Genomic DNA, 13,618 nt, shown 5'->3' with positions numbered 1-13,618 from the left:
ATTCAGGCGGGTAGTGTAGACCCAGCCTAAGAGTAGAAGATAAGTCTAATTAGCCTATATCACTACACAGTAGGTAATTAAGCAGCGGAGGGGGCATAACAATTTTCGGACTCTTCCCTATATATGTTAAGTGATCGGGTACCAAAATTAGAACCAGAATGAATATATTAGACATGTACACAGTGTGTATCAGATTCCCAAATGCTGCCATACCAGCTGTAACTGAGAAGTCAAGAAAAAAAGTATTTAGATGTACAGCTGTGCTCCATGCCATCTTTCTACCCCAAAATTCTACTACATAATCAAAGCTATCACGGCTGTCCGATGTGAAAAATAAATGGAAGCAACATACACACCTAAGAAAAAAAAAATGTTAGGAAACATTACATCCTAAAAGACCAACTAAGTACTCTAACAAACAGCATATAATCAGCAATTAATTTTCAGAGACATCTTGATAGCTCTAACACATGCTTACACTATGGTAAGGGCGTATCTAAATTTAAGAACAAAATTATATTACAAATTTGAGTTGGTGGGAGGGTGTTTTTTGTTTTGTTTTGTCAGCTGGAGTTTAGCAAAAGTCCCATTGATTATATTTTTTGCAAACCCAGCGCATTTTAAATAACAGTTCAAAGCCCCTCCCCCATAGTGTCACTCCATTACTTCTCCTGATGCAAAAGGTCCTATGCTATTCTCTTTCAATAAAGGGTGTCCTGGATTTGCTCTTGTATAAGCTGTTCCATGAGTCAGTCATGGATTTTTAATTAAAATTTAGTTCTGACATCCCATAAATCAATTTTTTAAACAGGTGGGAGATTTTTAAACGTATCAATTAGAAATATTAAAATACCCAAAGTCAGGGAATGATAATTACAACATTACTGGGATGAAGCAAGAGTTCAATATATATTATATATGCTTTTTCACTGAAGAGTTTGATGGCATCACACAACTCACAGAATTGATTCAAGCATGCTTGGATAGGAACATTGTTGAATGCACTGAAAATTCTTTGAGGGTAAATTTATTGAATTGAAGGGAGAAGGCAACATCCTAGAGGGTCATTGCAGGGATTGTTATTTAATGTTTTCATTGATGACAGGGAACATTTAAAACATGTTAATGAAATTCAGATTAAATGGAATTGGAAGGAATTACTGACATTGACCAGAACATAGAAATATCAAGCAACCTATACATATTAAAAATTGGCAGAAAGTTTGGGTAAATGGAAAAAATCGGAAGGAAGTTTAGTGTTAGAGAAAGATCTGGAAAACAGTTGAGCTGAAAGAAATCTAGCGGTGAGGATACCCAGGACATGTTTGCAATGCAATAGCAAATATCAGTGAAAAATCCTATTGCAAGATTGGGCTGAATAGGTAGACATCATTTCAAGGAGCAGCAAAGAGATGATAGTTCCAACCCTATATGGGGCTGATGTGACCACATCTGGAGAACTGTATTCAGCTATGAGCACCTCATTACTAGAAGGATATTGACAAATTTGAGCAAATTCAAAGAGTATCAAGTGATTGAGGAAGCTAGGGGAAGTGATTTATAAACCAAAGATTAAAAGAGCTAAGTGGAACATGTCTAAGCAATATTTAAAAGTGACTGCATTATGCAGGGGAGGGGAAGAGAGAGACTGGCTTAAATTTTCAGAAGGTACAAAGCGGTAAGCATTTCCTGAAAAAACAAGCCTCTAAATTGTCTCAAGTTGGACACTCAGAACTGGAGAAACTGAAAGTCCCAAGTCACTTTTGAATGCATAGGCCTATATCTACAAATAGAGAGAATGCACAGCAGAGGCCCCACTCTTTCACCACAGGGTCTGAACAACTCCCACAGATGTTGTTAATAGGAGTTGCTGTCCCCGGAGTTGGAAAAGAATTGCTTGGGCTGTTTAAAATCTGACTGGACAAGGTCTATTGCAAAGAACCAGCCTGGATCAACAAGAGAGTGACTGGATGACCTAACTGACCTTTTCTATCTTTAATTTCTAGGATTCAGGGATAGAAATGAACATTTCAATTTTACTTTAATTACTGGGGCACTACAGCTCTAAATCAATCTCAGAGACAGCATGCACACCTGCTGTGCTCACATTATTAGTTAATCGCATTCTTGTCACAAGATCTCACGATTAACATATTCAAACATTGCTCCCAGCCATGATTTTCAATATTTAAACAGCAAGTCAAGAATCCTTACCCAATAACACCAGTTTACATTCCATTTACATACAAAATTGAGCAGAATGGCAGGTTTGCTCTTTCGGATTATTTTGTGCCTTTTTGTAAACATTTAACATTAAAATGCAAGGTTAGGCTATCAGATTATTTGGTATTTTCTCCCCCTTCCAAAATATAATTTTTCCATACCTCATGTTTGCTGCCTTTGTATGAAAACTATAGTACAAATGAGATTCACAATTCAATATGCTCTAATCCATGCATCCTTTATTCCATTACAACCACTGAGTTGCATTCTAGCAACAGTACACAAACTGCAATCAACCGCAATCAATTTTTACAACAATCTGAGGCTTACAGTACATTTAAGGCCTTTAAATTTGGAAAAAATTAGACCTATAGTAGTAGTGTAACAATTGTAAGTGTCTTGCATTTCTGATGCATATTCTGTGCGATTCCAGTGTCAAAGCATCAAATTACTTCTAAACTAAAAAGATTAGTTCAATGAAAATTTAGTTACATAAATTCATCAAAACATAAAATGTTAATTTTTTGTCCTGGAAATCTTATAAAATTTTTAATAGCAAAATAATATAGGGATAAAAACATATTTTAACAAAATGTATTCAATCATATACAAACCAGAATTTTGCAGTTTATTGTAATTAGACTTAAATTAAAACTACCAATTAAGAATCTATGCACAATGTAAATTCAAATATGTACAGTACTTTTAAAAAGTCTACAGGAATGCTTTACAGAAGGAAATGTTATGGCTCTTATTCAGACCATCTGAATATTAAAAGGAGTTTTCTATTTATGAATTTATACATTTATTTTTATTAAACAAAAACAATTTAGTCAATTTTTCCTTAAGAATATTCCCGTTATATTTATACAGAAAATGGCTGAGAGGTTGCTACAGAATTTAGCCCCACGTATTAGTTAATTTTTTTTTCTCCAGGAAAGAGTAGGACATCTTAAATAATTTACTTGGGAAGATCAGTAAGTTAAATAAAGATCACTAAGAGGAAAGACCTCATCACAATAAGTTGCCAGTTACAATACCACAGCTAGAAATTTACAAAGAAAGTACTCCCTTAGATCGAACCCATGAATCGATTGTTAAGAACAAGCTGTAGTTCATAACAGTTGTGTTCCATATACTGAGAACATTGAAAAAAAGTCTCCTAGGACAGAATTATAAATGATCAGAAGATAGAGAAAACTGACTTTAGAATATTAATACAGCACTAGATAAAAAGTGTCCCCATATTCAGCTAGTATCCCCATATCCTCCAGGGTAATGAAACTAAAAATCATTGGAGTTACAGTAGTTGACCATAGTGTGTGCATTAGTAGAATAATTTTCAGATATAAAAGACAAGTTTCATCAGATGTTGATTAGAACACCCTAAAGACAGGTATTTCTTCATAGTATAAAGCTATTACAGCTATCCAGTTAAAGCATGTGCAAAAACAGGTAATTTCTTCCATTCACAGTAACTGAGGTAAAATCAAGTAGGCTTCTTCAGGAGTTGGGGAGTTCATGAGATATGAACTGTTTTAGTCTTTCTAGATATTGTGCATAAAGCTCTATGTCATTATGCCCAGCCCCTTCCACCCAGAGGGGCTCCACTGCGCGTGGACATCGCTCATACATTGCCAGGCCATGGGAGAAATCTATTACCTCATCTTCAGTACCATGAATTACCAACACAGGAGAGGTTACTTTAGATATCTTGTCAATGCTGGGGGGGATGGAAAAGAAAGAGAAGTTACTCAGGCTTTTAGTTTTTACATTTGTAATACCAAAGAAAACAAAGTTGAATTAATCACTAAACACAATTAAGGAATATTGAATTTTTTTTAAATGGATGCCCCCACTTGATGCCCACTGACTTATCCACAAAACAGGCACAGATAACCGTCAGTGCAAGCTGCCCTTTTATCGCCATCTTGCTACCAATCTCTTCAATGGCAAGAAGTCTGTCCACTCTCCTGCCTGGTCAAATCTTTGGCTTATTAGTGACTATCATACCAGCTAGCATGTGGACATCTGTCTAACTCAGAACCAACTTGAACCCACCAATGCATTCCCACAGAGGATGAAACTTAAGTCACCATGTCTGAATTTGAGCTAGTGACCAATGTAGCCTACTACTAAGCTAGAGACATTCAGCTCCCTAATTCATTATGGCCCTTTGATTGAAAAATCATTTAGAAAGCATCCTTATCTATGTTTTTGATCCCAGAGATTAATACAGATTATTTTAAAGGATTAATTCATTTTAAGATTAATTTTAAAATATAATTTTCTCTATTTACATTGGCTATTTTCATTTTGCATTTCAGCTCGCACCATGAAAAAAATAATAAGGTTATGCTACAATTAGACTACATTTTTAGTCAGTCATTTTCACTTCCAGATTCTCATATGCACTAGCACAATACTGCAATGTTAGGATTGAAAACATTAAAAGGACATATTTAACTGCAAACCAACCATAAAAAAATCTCACACAGGATTTGTTTAATGGATTTCTTGGGTTTTGAAAAGGCTTATTTTTCACAACATAAATTTGGGGAAATTTTGACTTTAAAGTAAACATTCAGCTTAGATGCAAGCTTCCTTTAGCAGTATAATATTTCTATTGGACTTCTTGTTTTTGGGAGAGCAGGGTGGGAGGAAAGGAGAATGATTAAGCTACTACAGTATCTATAGTTCTCACCACTCTATTTTCTAAGTTCCAATATATCATATTTAGACAACAATTTACATATAGAATTATTTGTTGCTTCCCTGTCAAGTACTAGAATGAACTAAATATACTATACTTTTCATAATAGGTAAATACATCTCAATCTAAAAATATTTGATGAGTGTGGACACCAAGGAAAGAAAGGAACTACTTGGTGGTACAAGGGGATAGAACTAGAAATAAGGAGATGAAATTAGGAAAAGGAAGAGTTGGCTTGCTTGTTAGCAAGTTTTCTTAACAGTGATATCTATTACACTGTGGAAGACTTCCCCAAGTGGTGAGAACTCCATCGCTCTGGACATCTGAAATAAGACATCAGAAGATCTATTGTAGTGAACAATCTTGAACTGACACAATAACTAGAGTAGACAACTTTTTCCCACCTCTAATTTCTATGATTTGTTAAAAAAAGGTTGAACAATAATTAAAGGGAGTCAGGATTTTGCTACTCCCAAAGGAAGAGAAGAAGTGAAACATCTAGATGTGAAAGTGACTACACAAAAGTGAAGCTGTATCTATCCCAGGAGTTGGCAACGTTCGGCACACGGCTCGCCAGGGTAAACACCCTGGCGGGCCGGGCCAGTTTTATTTACCTGCTGACGCGGCAGGTTCGGCCGATCGCGGCCCCCACTGGCCGCGGTTCGCCGTCCCGGGCCAATGGGGGCGGCGGGAAGCCGTGGCTAGCACATTGCTTGCCCGCGCCGCTTCTCGCCGCCCCCATTGGCCCGGGACAGCGAACCGCGGCCAGTGGGGGCCGCGATCGGCCGAACCTGCCGCGTCAGCAGGTAAATAAAACTGGCCCGGCCCACCAGGGTGCTTACCCTGGCGAGCCGCGTGCTGAACGTTGCTGACCCCTGATCTATCCAGTCGCTCAAAATGAGTAAAACCCAAAAATATAGCCAAGCCAATGTGACAATTTACAAATAAATATAACATTTTGAAAATACAGATAATTTAATTCAAAAATTTAAATGTGAACTGGAACATGTGTAAAAGCTCAGCATTTGGTGTACTGTGGGATTCTAGGTAACAGCTATTGCTAAACAAACATTTTGGTCTCTCTACATCCCAGTATCTCTTTAAAACAGACTGTACAAGCTTAAAACAGTAAAAAGTTAAGTCTTTTGATTTTGAGATTAGATTCTAGATAGGAAAACATTAAATATGGACTAGTCAGGTTTAGATTTTTCCATGTGGAATACAGATAAGGACTTTAAGAACATTAGAGAGAAGCTGTCAATATAAGACATGTACAATTGTAGTTTTTATTTGCATCCCCAGGTGAAGAATACCATAATTAAATGGCAATGTGAAATAAGCAAAATATTGAATAATTTAGTTTAAAGTCTTAAAACCCAATGGACTTGCCGGCCACTGAGTAAAGATTTCATAATAGGCATGTCAGCTATGTGCAGTTATGTACACAAAAGACTTTTTATATATCACTCTTATTAGCTAGCTACTGTTTTTAATATATTTTAGAAAGCTGGGAAACCCCCATCATTGCAGCATCCAGGTAACTAGCTTAACAGTTTGTGAATACAGATGATGAATTGTCATTAAAGAAAAAATATTTGTATTTTGCAAAAAATTGGAAAGCATCCCATTGCCAACTCAGCTACGTGTAAAGCAGTATTTAAACTGCACATTAGCCTACTTGGTATTCTCAGCCACACCACTCTGCAGCTAGGAAATCTACAGAGACTACATTTTCATGAGGTCCCAACATAAAACACACATAACAGCAATTCTCCAAAGGTGTATATAAACATATTGTTTCCTACAGTGAAGGCAGACAGCTGAGCTGTACACATTAATGAAAATGCACAAATGTTTATTTCCCTTGTTTTAAGTATAAGTGAAGTCAGTCAGAGCAATGACCAGATCAGTAGAAGGTTAATAAAAAAATACTGTACAACATCTCTGCTGTGAAGCTTTAAACACCCCTTCCCCCCGACATATACACTTATTTATTTTTTTAAACTGTTTGGTTTGGCTTGTTTAATCTTATCACTGCTACACAATCTTGTGACTAAAGTAATTAAAAACCTTAGCTTTTTCCTCCTCTAGAAGTATTAATTTTAATACTTATCTAGATTTAATCTAATACTTATCTATAAATATCTAATCATAAATGTTCGATATTTAAAAACTCTAAGAGAAGAACAATGCACAAGTTTGAGAGCAAGATCTTTTAAACCACTAATACACCCTCAGTGAATTCACATTTTAACTTGCTGAGAAGTGTACTAAGGATGACGACTTCACAAAAAACTTGTAGCTCTATAAGCTTGAAGATCATGTATTTTAAGAAGTAGTTGTCTCACTAGCTAGTCTGTCTTCCTAAAACTCGCTCTTTAAATGTTAGATATGTTATGTTTTATCTTAACTTGATCGTAACAAATAGAATGAATTCCACTGCTATATCCTAGCTACAAAGGGTCCACCTACATGGTGAACCCTCCCTCCCCCCATCCCCGCAGCGAGTCTCAGAGCCCAGGCCAATGCTACAGACTAAAAATAGCAGTGTAGACATTCTCGCTGGGGCTGGAGCCTGGGCTCCAAGACCCACCCCCTTTGCTGAGTTTCAGAGTCTGAGTGAGAACGTGTACACTGCCAATTTTAGCACCATAGCGTGAGCCCAGCAAGCCCAAGTCAGCTGACGTGGGCTCCGAGACTCATTGTCCCATTTTTTTTGCAGTGTAGATGTACCCGAAGTCTGCAGCAGGTCACAGAGCGCAACTCTGCACAAGTCTCCCTGGAGTCTGCTCGTCTTCTCCCTTCCCTGGCTACAGGAAACTACTTGGGGTATTTTTTCCTCTCAGACTTTTGCATGCATTATTGTCTGAAGATCAATATCACTAGCACTGGATGAGTGTCTCAGAAGACAATGCTACTATATATGACTGCTATGCTCAAATGAGGAACCTTTCTCTGGAAAAAGTTGCATGGAATACTGAATATAGGGTGACCAGACAGCAAATGTGAAAAATAAGGACAGGGGGCGGAGGGTAATAGGATCCTATATAAGAAAAAGACCCCAAAATCGGGACTGTCCCTATAAAATTGGGACATCTGGTCACCCTAACTGAATAGCAGACATTCAAGTCCCTAGAGAATCACTGATGGCTTCTGTAGCTGCAAAGTACACTCTGCAGCATAGTGTCATAGTAGTAAAATGTTAAACAATACTGCTTCCACCAAATGGCCTTGTACAGTTCAGATTTAGACAAGGATTAGAACTATTTGTACTTGAGAAATGCCTCCCAGAGAAGTCAAACAAGAATCTGGTGCTGATTACTCAAAGCAAATTTGACTACTCAGTTAACCGTCACTGCAATAAGCAGCAGGTGGTTTAAGACTGTAGTTTTCAACCTGAGGTAAGCATACCCCTGGGGGTATGCACAGGTCTTCCATGGGGTACATCATCGTAACTAGATATTTACCTAGTTTTAGAACAGGCTACATAAAAAACACTAGTGAAGTCAGTACAAACTAAAATTTCATACAACGACTTGTTTATTCTGCTTTATATACACTGAAATTCAAGTACAATGTTTATATTCCGATTGATTTATTTTATAATTAGGTGGTAAAAATGAGAAAGCAAGCAATTTTTCCAGCAACATGTATTTTTATGTCTGATTTTGTAAGCAAGTAGTTTTTAAGTGAGATGAAATTTGAGGTACACAAGATAACTCAGACTCCTAAAGGGGTCCAGTAGTCTGGAAAGGTTGAGAGCCACTAGTTTAAGATATTTTCTTACACTTAAATCTTTAAAAGTGTAGTAAAACTATATCAAAATGTTGTAATATGTACTGGTTTATTAAAGCAATTTTCAGATGCAAATTAGATAAAGTGTGTTCATTAGTATGAAGTTTTAATTATTAAAGAAGTAGGAGTTAAAATAAATTACATCTGGCTTCTTTGTCACAGTAGTCCCACAAAATTGATTCTTCGAGGTTCCAGTGTGTGAAATTTGGGCCTCCACCTTTCTCACTCACTCAGAAAAAAAGAATGATTGTGCTCTGGAAGATGCAGTTTCTGCTTTGAACATGGAATCCTTGTGGACATCCCACATACAAACGTTTGTAAGTGTTGCAAAAACAACTGCAACATTAAAGGGTGCTCTCTAGTCCCTGATTTTCACTCTTAGGATGTAAATTTCACTTGCTTTTACAACTCAGTGTTTGATACAGTTTAGGATTCCTGGAACAGCTGTTAGCATCCAGAATGTAAAAGCCTAAACAATAGAGACAAGTGTATTTGTTAGCCTGAAACTAATCATGTTTAACTTTCAATGCGGCATTTTAAAGATTTTAAGCTCATTTTAAAGACAACAGCTGAAGTGCTGCCACATATCTTACCAATTGATCTTAGGTGCCCCCCATTATGGTGGTATCTGAGCACCTCAATCTTTATGCCTTTATCCTCAACACCCTCGTGAGACAAGGAAGTATTTTACAAATGGGGACCTGAGGCAGAGAGACTCATAGGAAGCCTGTGGCAGAGCTGGTCACAGAGTTCTAGGCTAGTACCCTAATCACTGCGCCATTCTTCCTGTCCATTGTTTTTGTAGAGCAGTATCAGCAGTTAACAAGAAGCCTAAAATTCTTTCCACGTATATTTGTTGACACCACGTACCTTTTAAATCAGAGTTGGCTGAGCAATGTACACTTCTAAAGGGGTGTTACTTTTTAGCTAAAAGCACTTGACAGCGCAACCATAGCTAACAGTTACCAGTCCAAATTTAACATACAATGGATTGGTGGACTGTGTACGAGCATTAAAAATTGAAATGATAAATAGCTGTAAAGATTGTAGGGTTTTCTTTATTTGCTTATTTAGCAAACTAGCATGCCAGTTTGAGACTACAAGCTACTCAGTGGCAAATGAATATATTTATTATCTGTTTTGATTTATAAGATGTGCCTCTCCAAAGCTCAAGATGCATGTCACAATACAAATAAAAGAACACACCACAGAAAAGTTTAAGGTGACCATAGAGCAATCCCTCCAGCAATATTTGCACATACCTTGGGAAAGCATCAAAGCAATATGTTTTCCTGGTGTCAGGAAAAGCTACCCGTAATCCAGACATCAAAGGAGAATGAAGGATTACAGCTGCACACTCATACCGAGATGCCAGGTCCACTGTCGGGACTGTTCCAATACTCTGACCATACAGAATTATGTTCTCAGGACTCACACCATACCTGCAAAGAGAATTAGAAAATATATTGCTTATTTTTTTTTTAATTTTTTTTATTTTTACAAACTAGATCAAATGAAGAACAGCGACAGGGACAAAAAACCCCCACACGTTCTACCCACTGCAGCTCTCCAAAATCCACTCCCAGTATATAGGAAAGGATCAAGTCTGTATGTAATAGCAGAGTAAATCATTATCGAAGTATTATGTAGTAATTAGAACACTTTCAGGATTATCGGCACGCTGGTTACGCTCAACCATACTTGTGAATGTTCAGGAATTTAAGTTATCTTCCACAACACAGCGCAGTAAGCCGTGTTTGACACTGAAAAAAGCAATCTTACAGGAATTGCTATCTTAACGCTGACACTCAGTCTCCTGTTTAAAAAAAGCTCTTTGTTATATAAAAACAGTCGGATTCAATCCAAGAGGAGATGTAATCAAGATCAAATTAACTGGGAATTAAGTACAATTGCCTTATTTAGATATTTAATAAAATGCAAGATGGATGGATCTTAATTATTCTCATCCATTCTGTTAGCACCTAGTCTATGTGCTATATAGTTTTCAGACCCTACTTTACTTATAGCTCAAGTTACAGACTGATGTATAGTAATCTGCTGCTACAAAGCATCACTAATATCACAATCTTAGATACTCAGAAATATCAAAAAGTTGGTTTAAAATATTAAATTACTTTCCAGGGTAATCTCAAGTTTTTAGGATAAACAATATTTGGTCACCACAATCTTTAACACACAAATTATAGCTGCTATTCTGAGAGGCACAGGATATTACCCACAGATCCTCAGTGTCCGGCCCACTTTATTACAAGAGGCACAAAGAAATAATTCACTGCAGAGGAATGCACGTTTCCGGTAGGAAATATTTTTTAATCGGTTTGTAAGAGTGCATTTTTCCAATGATAGTGACAATGGGGCCTAATACTATCATTGCTATGGCAATGGAAGTCAGAACCTAGAGCTGGGATTCCACCAGGTGGTATGGGGGCAGGTTTTCAGTCCCTTTGGATATGAAATGGATAGCAGCCTGTTGCACACGTGACTGGCTGCTTTACCAGAAACCCACCAGCAAGCAATCAGCTGCTCCTATGGCAGCAGTAAAAGGGACAGGGAAGCACAGGTGCTGACTCTGTGGGTGCTCCGGGGCTGGAGCACCCACGGAAAAATTGGTGGGTGCTCTGCACCCACCGGCAGCCAAGCTCCCCTCCCCGCCCCACCTCCGCCTCCTCCCTGAGCATGCCGCGTCCCCGCTTCTCCGCCTACCTCCCAGTGCTTGCCTCCGCAAAACAGCTGGAACAGCGGGAAAGCGGCATGCTCAGGGGAGGAGGCGGGGAAGAGGCGTGGCTGGGGTGGAGATTTGGGGAATGAGTTGGAATAGGGGCAGGGAGGGGGCAGAGTTGGGGTGGGAACTTTGGGGAAGGGATTGGAATGAGGGTGGGGCAGGGGGAAGTTAGGGCTGGGCCAGGGGCAGAGAGGGGTCAAGCACCCACCGGCTAGGAAAAGTTACTGAGAAGGGGGAACATGGTACTAATCATCCTAGGACAGGTTACAGTCTGATATTTAATTTTATAATAAAGCAAGATTTATTTGGATTGTAGTCTCTTTGAGACAGGGACTGCGCCTTCCCAGATGTTTGTACAATGCTTAACACACCGTAACATTACTGCAATATAAGTAAGCAACTATAATAAAAATTTGTCCCCAGAGTGAACTCTATCCTCTTAGTGGTCTATCACAGCCAGAGTCTGATGTCTTTCAAGATGTAATGCTCATTTAGGGCAAATTTTCCCTGGCTGGCAGAGGGGGCCTGGGATGCAGCGAAACCCTGTATGGTTCTGTTGCACAGGAAGAGAATCCGAGGAGTGAAATCCTGGCCCCACTGACTTAAATGGGGGCAAAATTTCTTTCCAGAAGTCATTTGAAAGAATCTACACTCACTTCATGGTACAGTGCAGCCGAGAGATTTGGGAGCAGTGCACTCAACTATGTTGATCCATCCACCAGCCATTTCACCCTGTTACTCAGAGAGATGAGTGCAGTCGGAGCAGAGACCACCACAACCTAAACGTTGCAGCAGCAGCAGCGTGCGTGCGGCATTCCACAGATTATTAACATTGCAGTAGGGCCTAGAGGCACCAATCAGGCATTCATTGTGCTAGACAATGTACAAACATACAGTGAAGAGATGTCCCTCTTCCAAAGAGTTTACAATCTAAGCATATGGTAAAGACAACAACAGGTAGATGAAGGGAAAGCACAATGCAACAGTGATCTGCTCCCTAGAGTGCGAGCTTTGTAACCCTGTCTTTGCCCAGAGGCTAGGATTTTCCCCATTTGCTCATTTTCACCACTTTTGGTTTTAGTTTGTTTCTGTAAGTGGTTTATGTAATTTGTGTTCTCAGCAAAGCACATAGCTACCACAGTGGTAGGCCCTCTAGAAGCAAAAAAGTTAAGGCACAATCTGCATTTCGCAGGAAGCAAATCAGTTTAAGTAGGATGCCGTGTGAAGTGCTATAAAGATTGGGGATTTCTACATTGCAATCAGCCCTGTTTCACTGACTAAGTATCAGAGCCATTAAAAGTTTAGTTCTGATTATATCATAGCTGTGAAGTGGCATTTTTGCTATATTTGTCTTTAAAGAATTAAGACACTAATATTGTCCTTTACGGTATACAGTGCAACGTGCTGAAACATGCACTGAGTCAAGTGACAAGGGTGTAACTGGTACCAGAATTAGCAGTGACACAAAGCAGGAAGGGCAACTAAAGATTGTTTTAGTTGCGTAGTTGTCATGTCTACATCACTTCTAGCTAATCAGCATCAAGCAATTAGATAGTGGAAGTTCCTATAACTAGTTTAAGTTATCTTTCCCTTTGCCCTTGCTCCTTTTGATCAGAAGAGTGCCACATCTTTCAGACAAATTCACCTCGAAACAGCTGAACAAAACACGTGTTTATATTTTACACATTTACTGCAGGGCCAAAGGCCATTTGATGATTCAAGAGCAAGGTCCATGAACCGGTGAAACAGAATCTAAACACCTGCAGTTTTAAGTTTTGATTGGTGATGTCTCAGCTCCTTAAAATAATAAACATTTTATAAAAAGGGAACAGTCAGGTGGAAAGTGAAAACACAGGAGAGGACATGCATGGGTGGAAAGAGAGCAGAGGGAGTAGAACCTGAAGTCAAGAAGAGAAGAAAGGAAGAGTGAGGAAAACAACCTGGCAAGAAAAAAAATGCAGTGGGGGAGGGGAGAAAGCTAAAAAAAATAAAATCATATTTTGAAAAGACTAATTATTTTCCTCAGGATTCTGTCACCACTCATTTTCCTTCTTAAAGGAAGAATGTTAGTCTACCACCCAAAGAGTGTCTCCTAAAAATATCCTCCATGAAATAAATGAGCTTTGGTCTCTGTGGAAACAGAA

At 38.6% G+C, this 13,618-nt stretch overlaps 1 protein-coding gene across 1 annotated transcript in view; it reads right to left on the bottom strand.

The window, feature by feature from the left end:
* Positions 1 to 2,440: 2,440 nt before the first annotated feature.
* The window catches only part of ABHD17C (abhydrolase domain containing 17C, depalmitoylase), a 57,128-nt gene continuing 45,950 nt past the window's right edge, over positions 2,441 to 13,618 (bottom strand). The window contains exons 2-3 of the mRNA XM_005301705.5: positions 9,994 to 10,173; positions 2,441 to 3,946 (exon numbers count right to left, since the gene is read on the bottom strand). Of these exons, the coding sequence (XP_005301762.2) occupies positions 3,727 to 3,946; positions 9,994 to 10,173 (400 nt within the window). The 3' untranslated portion in view covers positions 2,441 to 3,726. The remainder of the gene's footprint in view (positions 3,947 to 9,993; positions 10,174 to 13,618) is intronic.

The sequence above is a fragment of the Chrysemys picta genome, chromosome 10, assembly GCF_011386835.1.
Source record: "Chrysemys picta bellii isolate R12L10 chromosome 10, ASM1138683v2, whole genome shotgun sequence".
Classification (NCBI taxonomy): domain Eukaryota; kingdom Metazoa; phylum Chordata; order Testudines; family Emydidae; genus Chrysemys; species Chrysemys picta.
The sequence above is the reverse complement of the archived record's forward strand: the minus strand, read 5'-3'. Positions and strand labels throughout refer to the sequence as shown.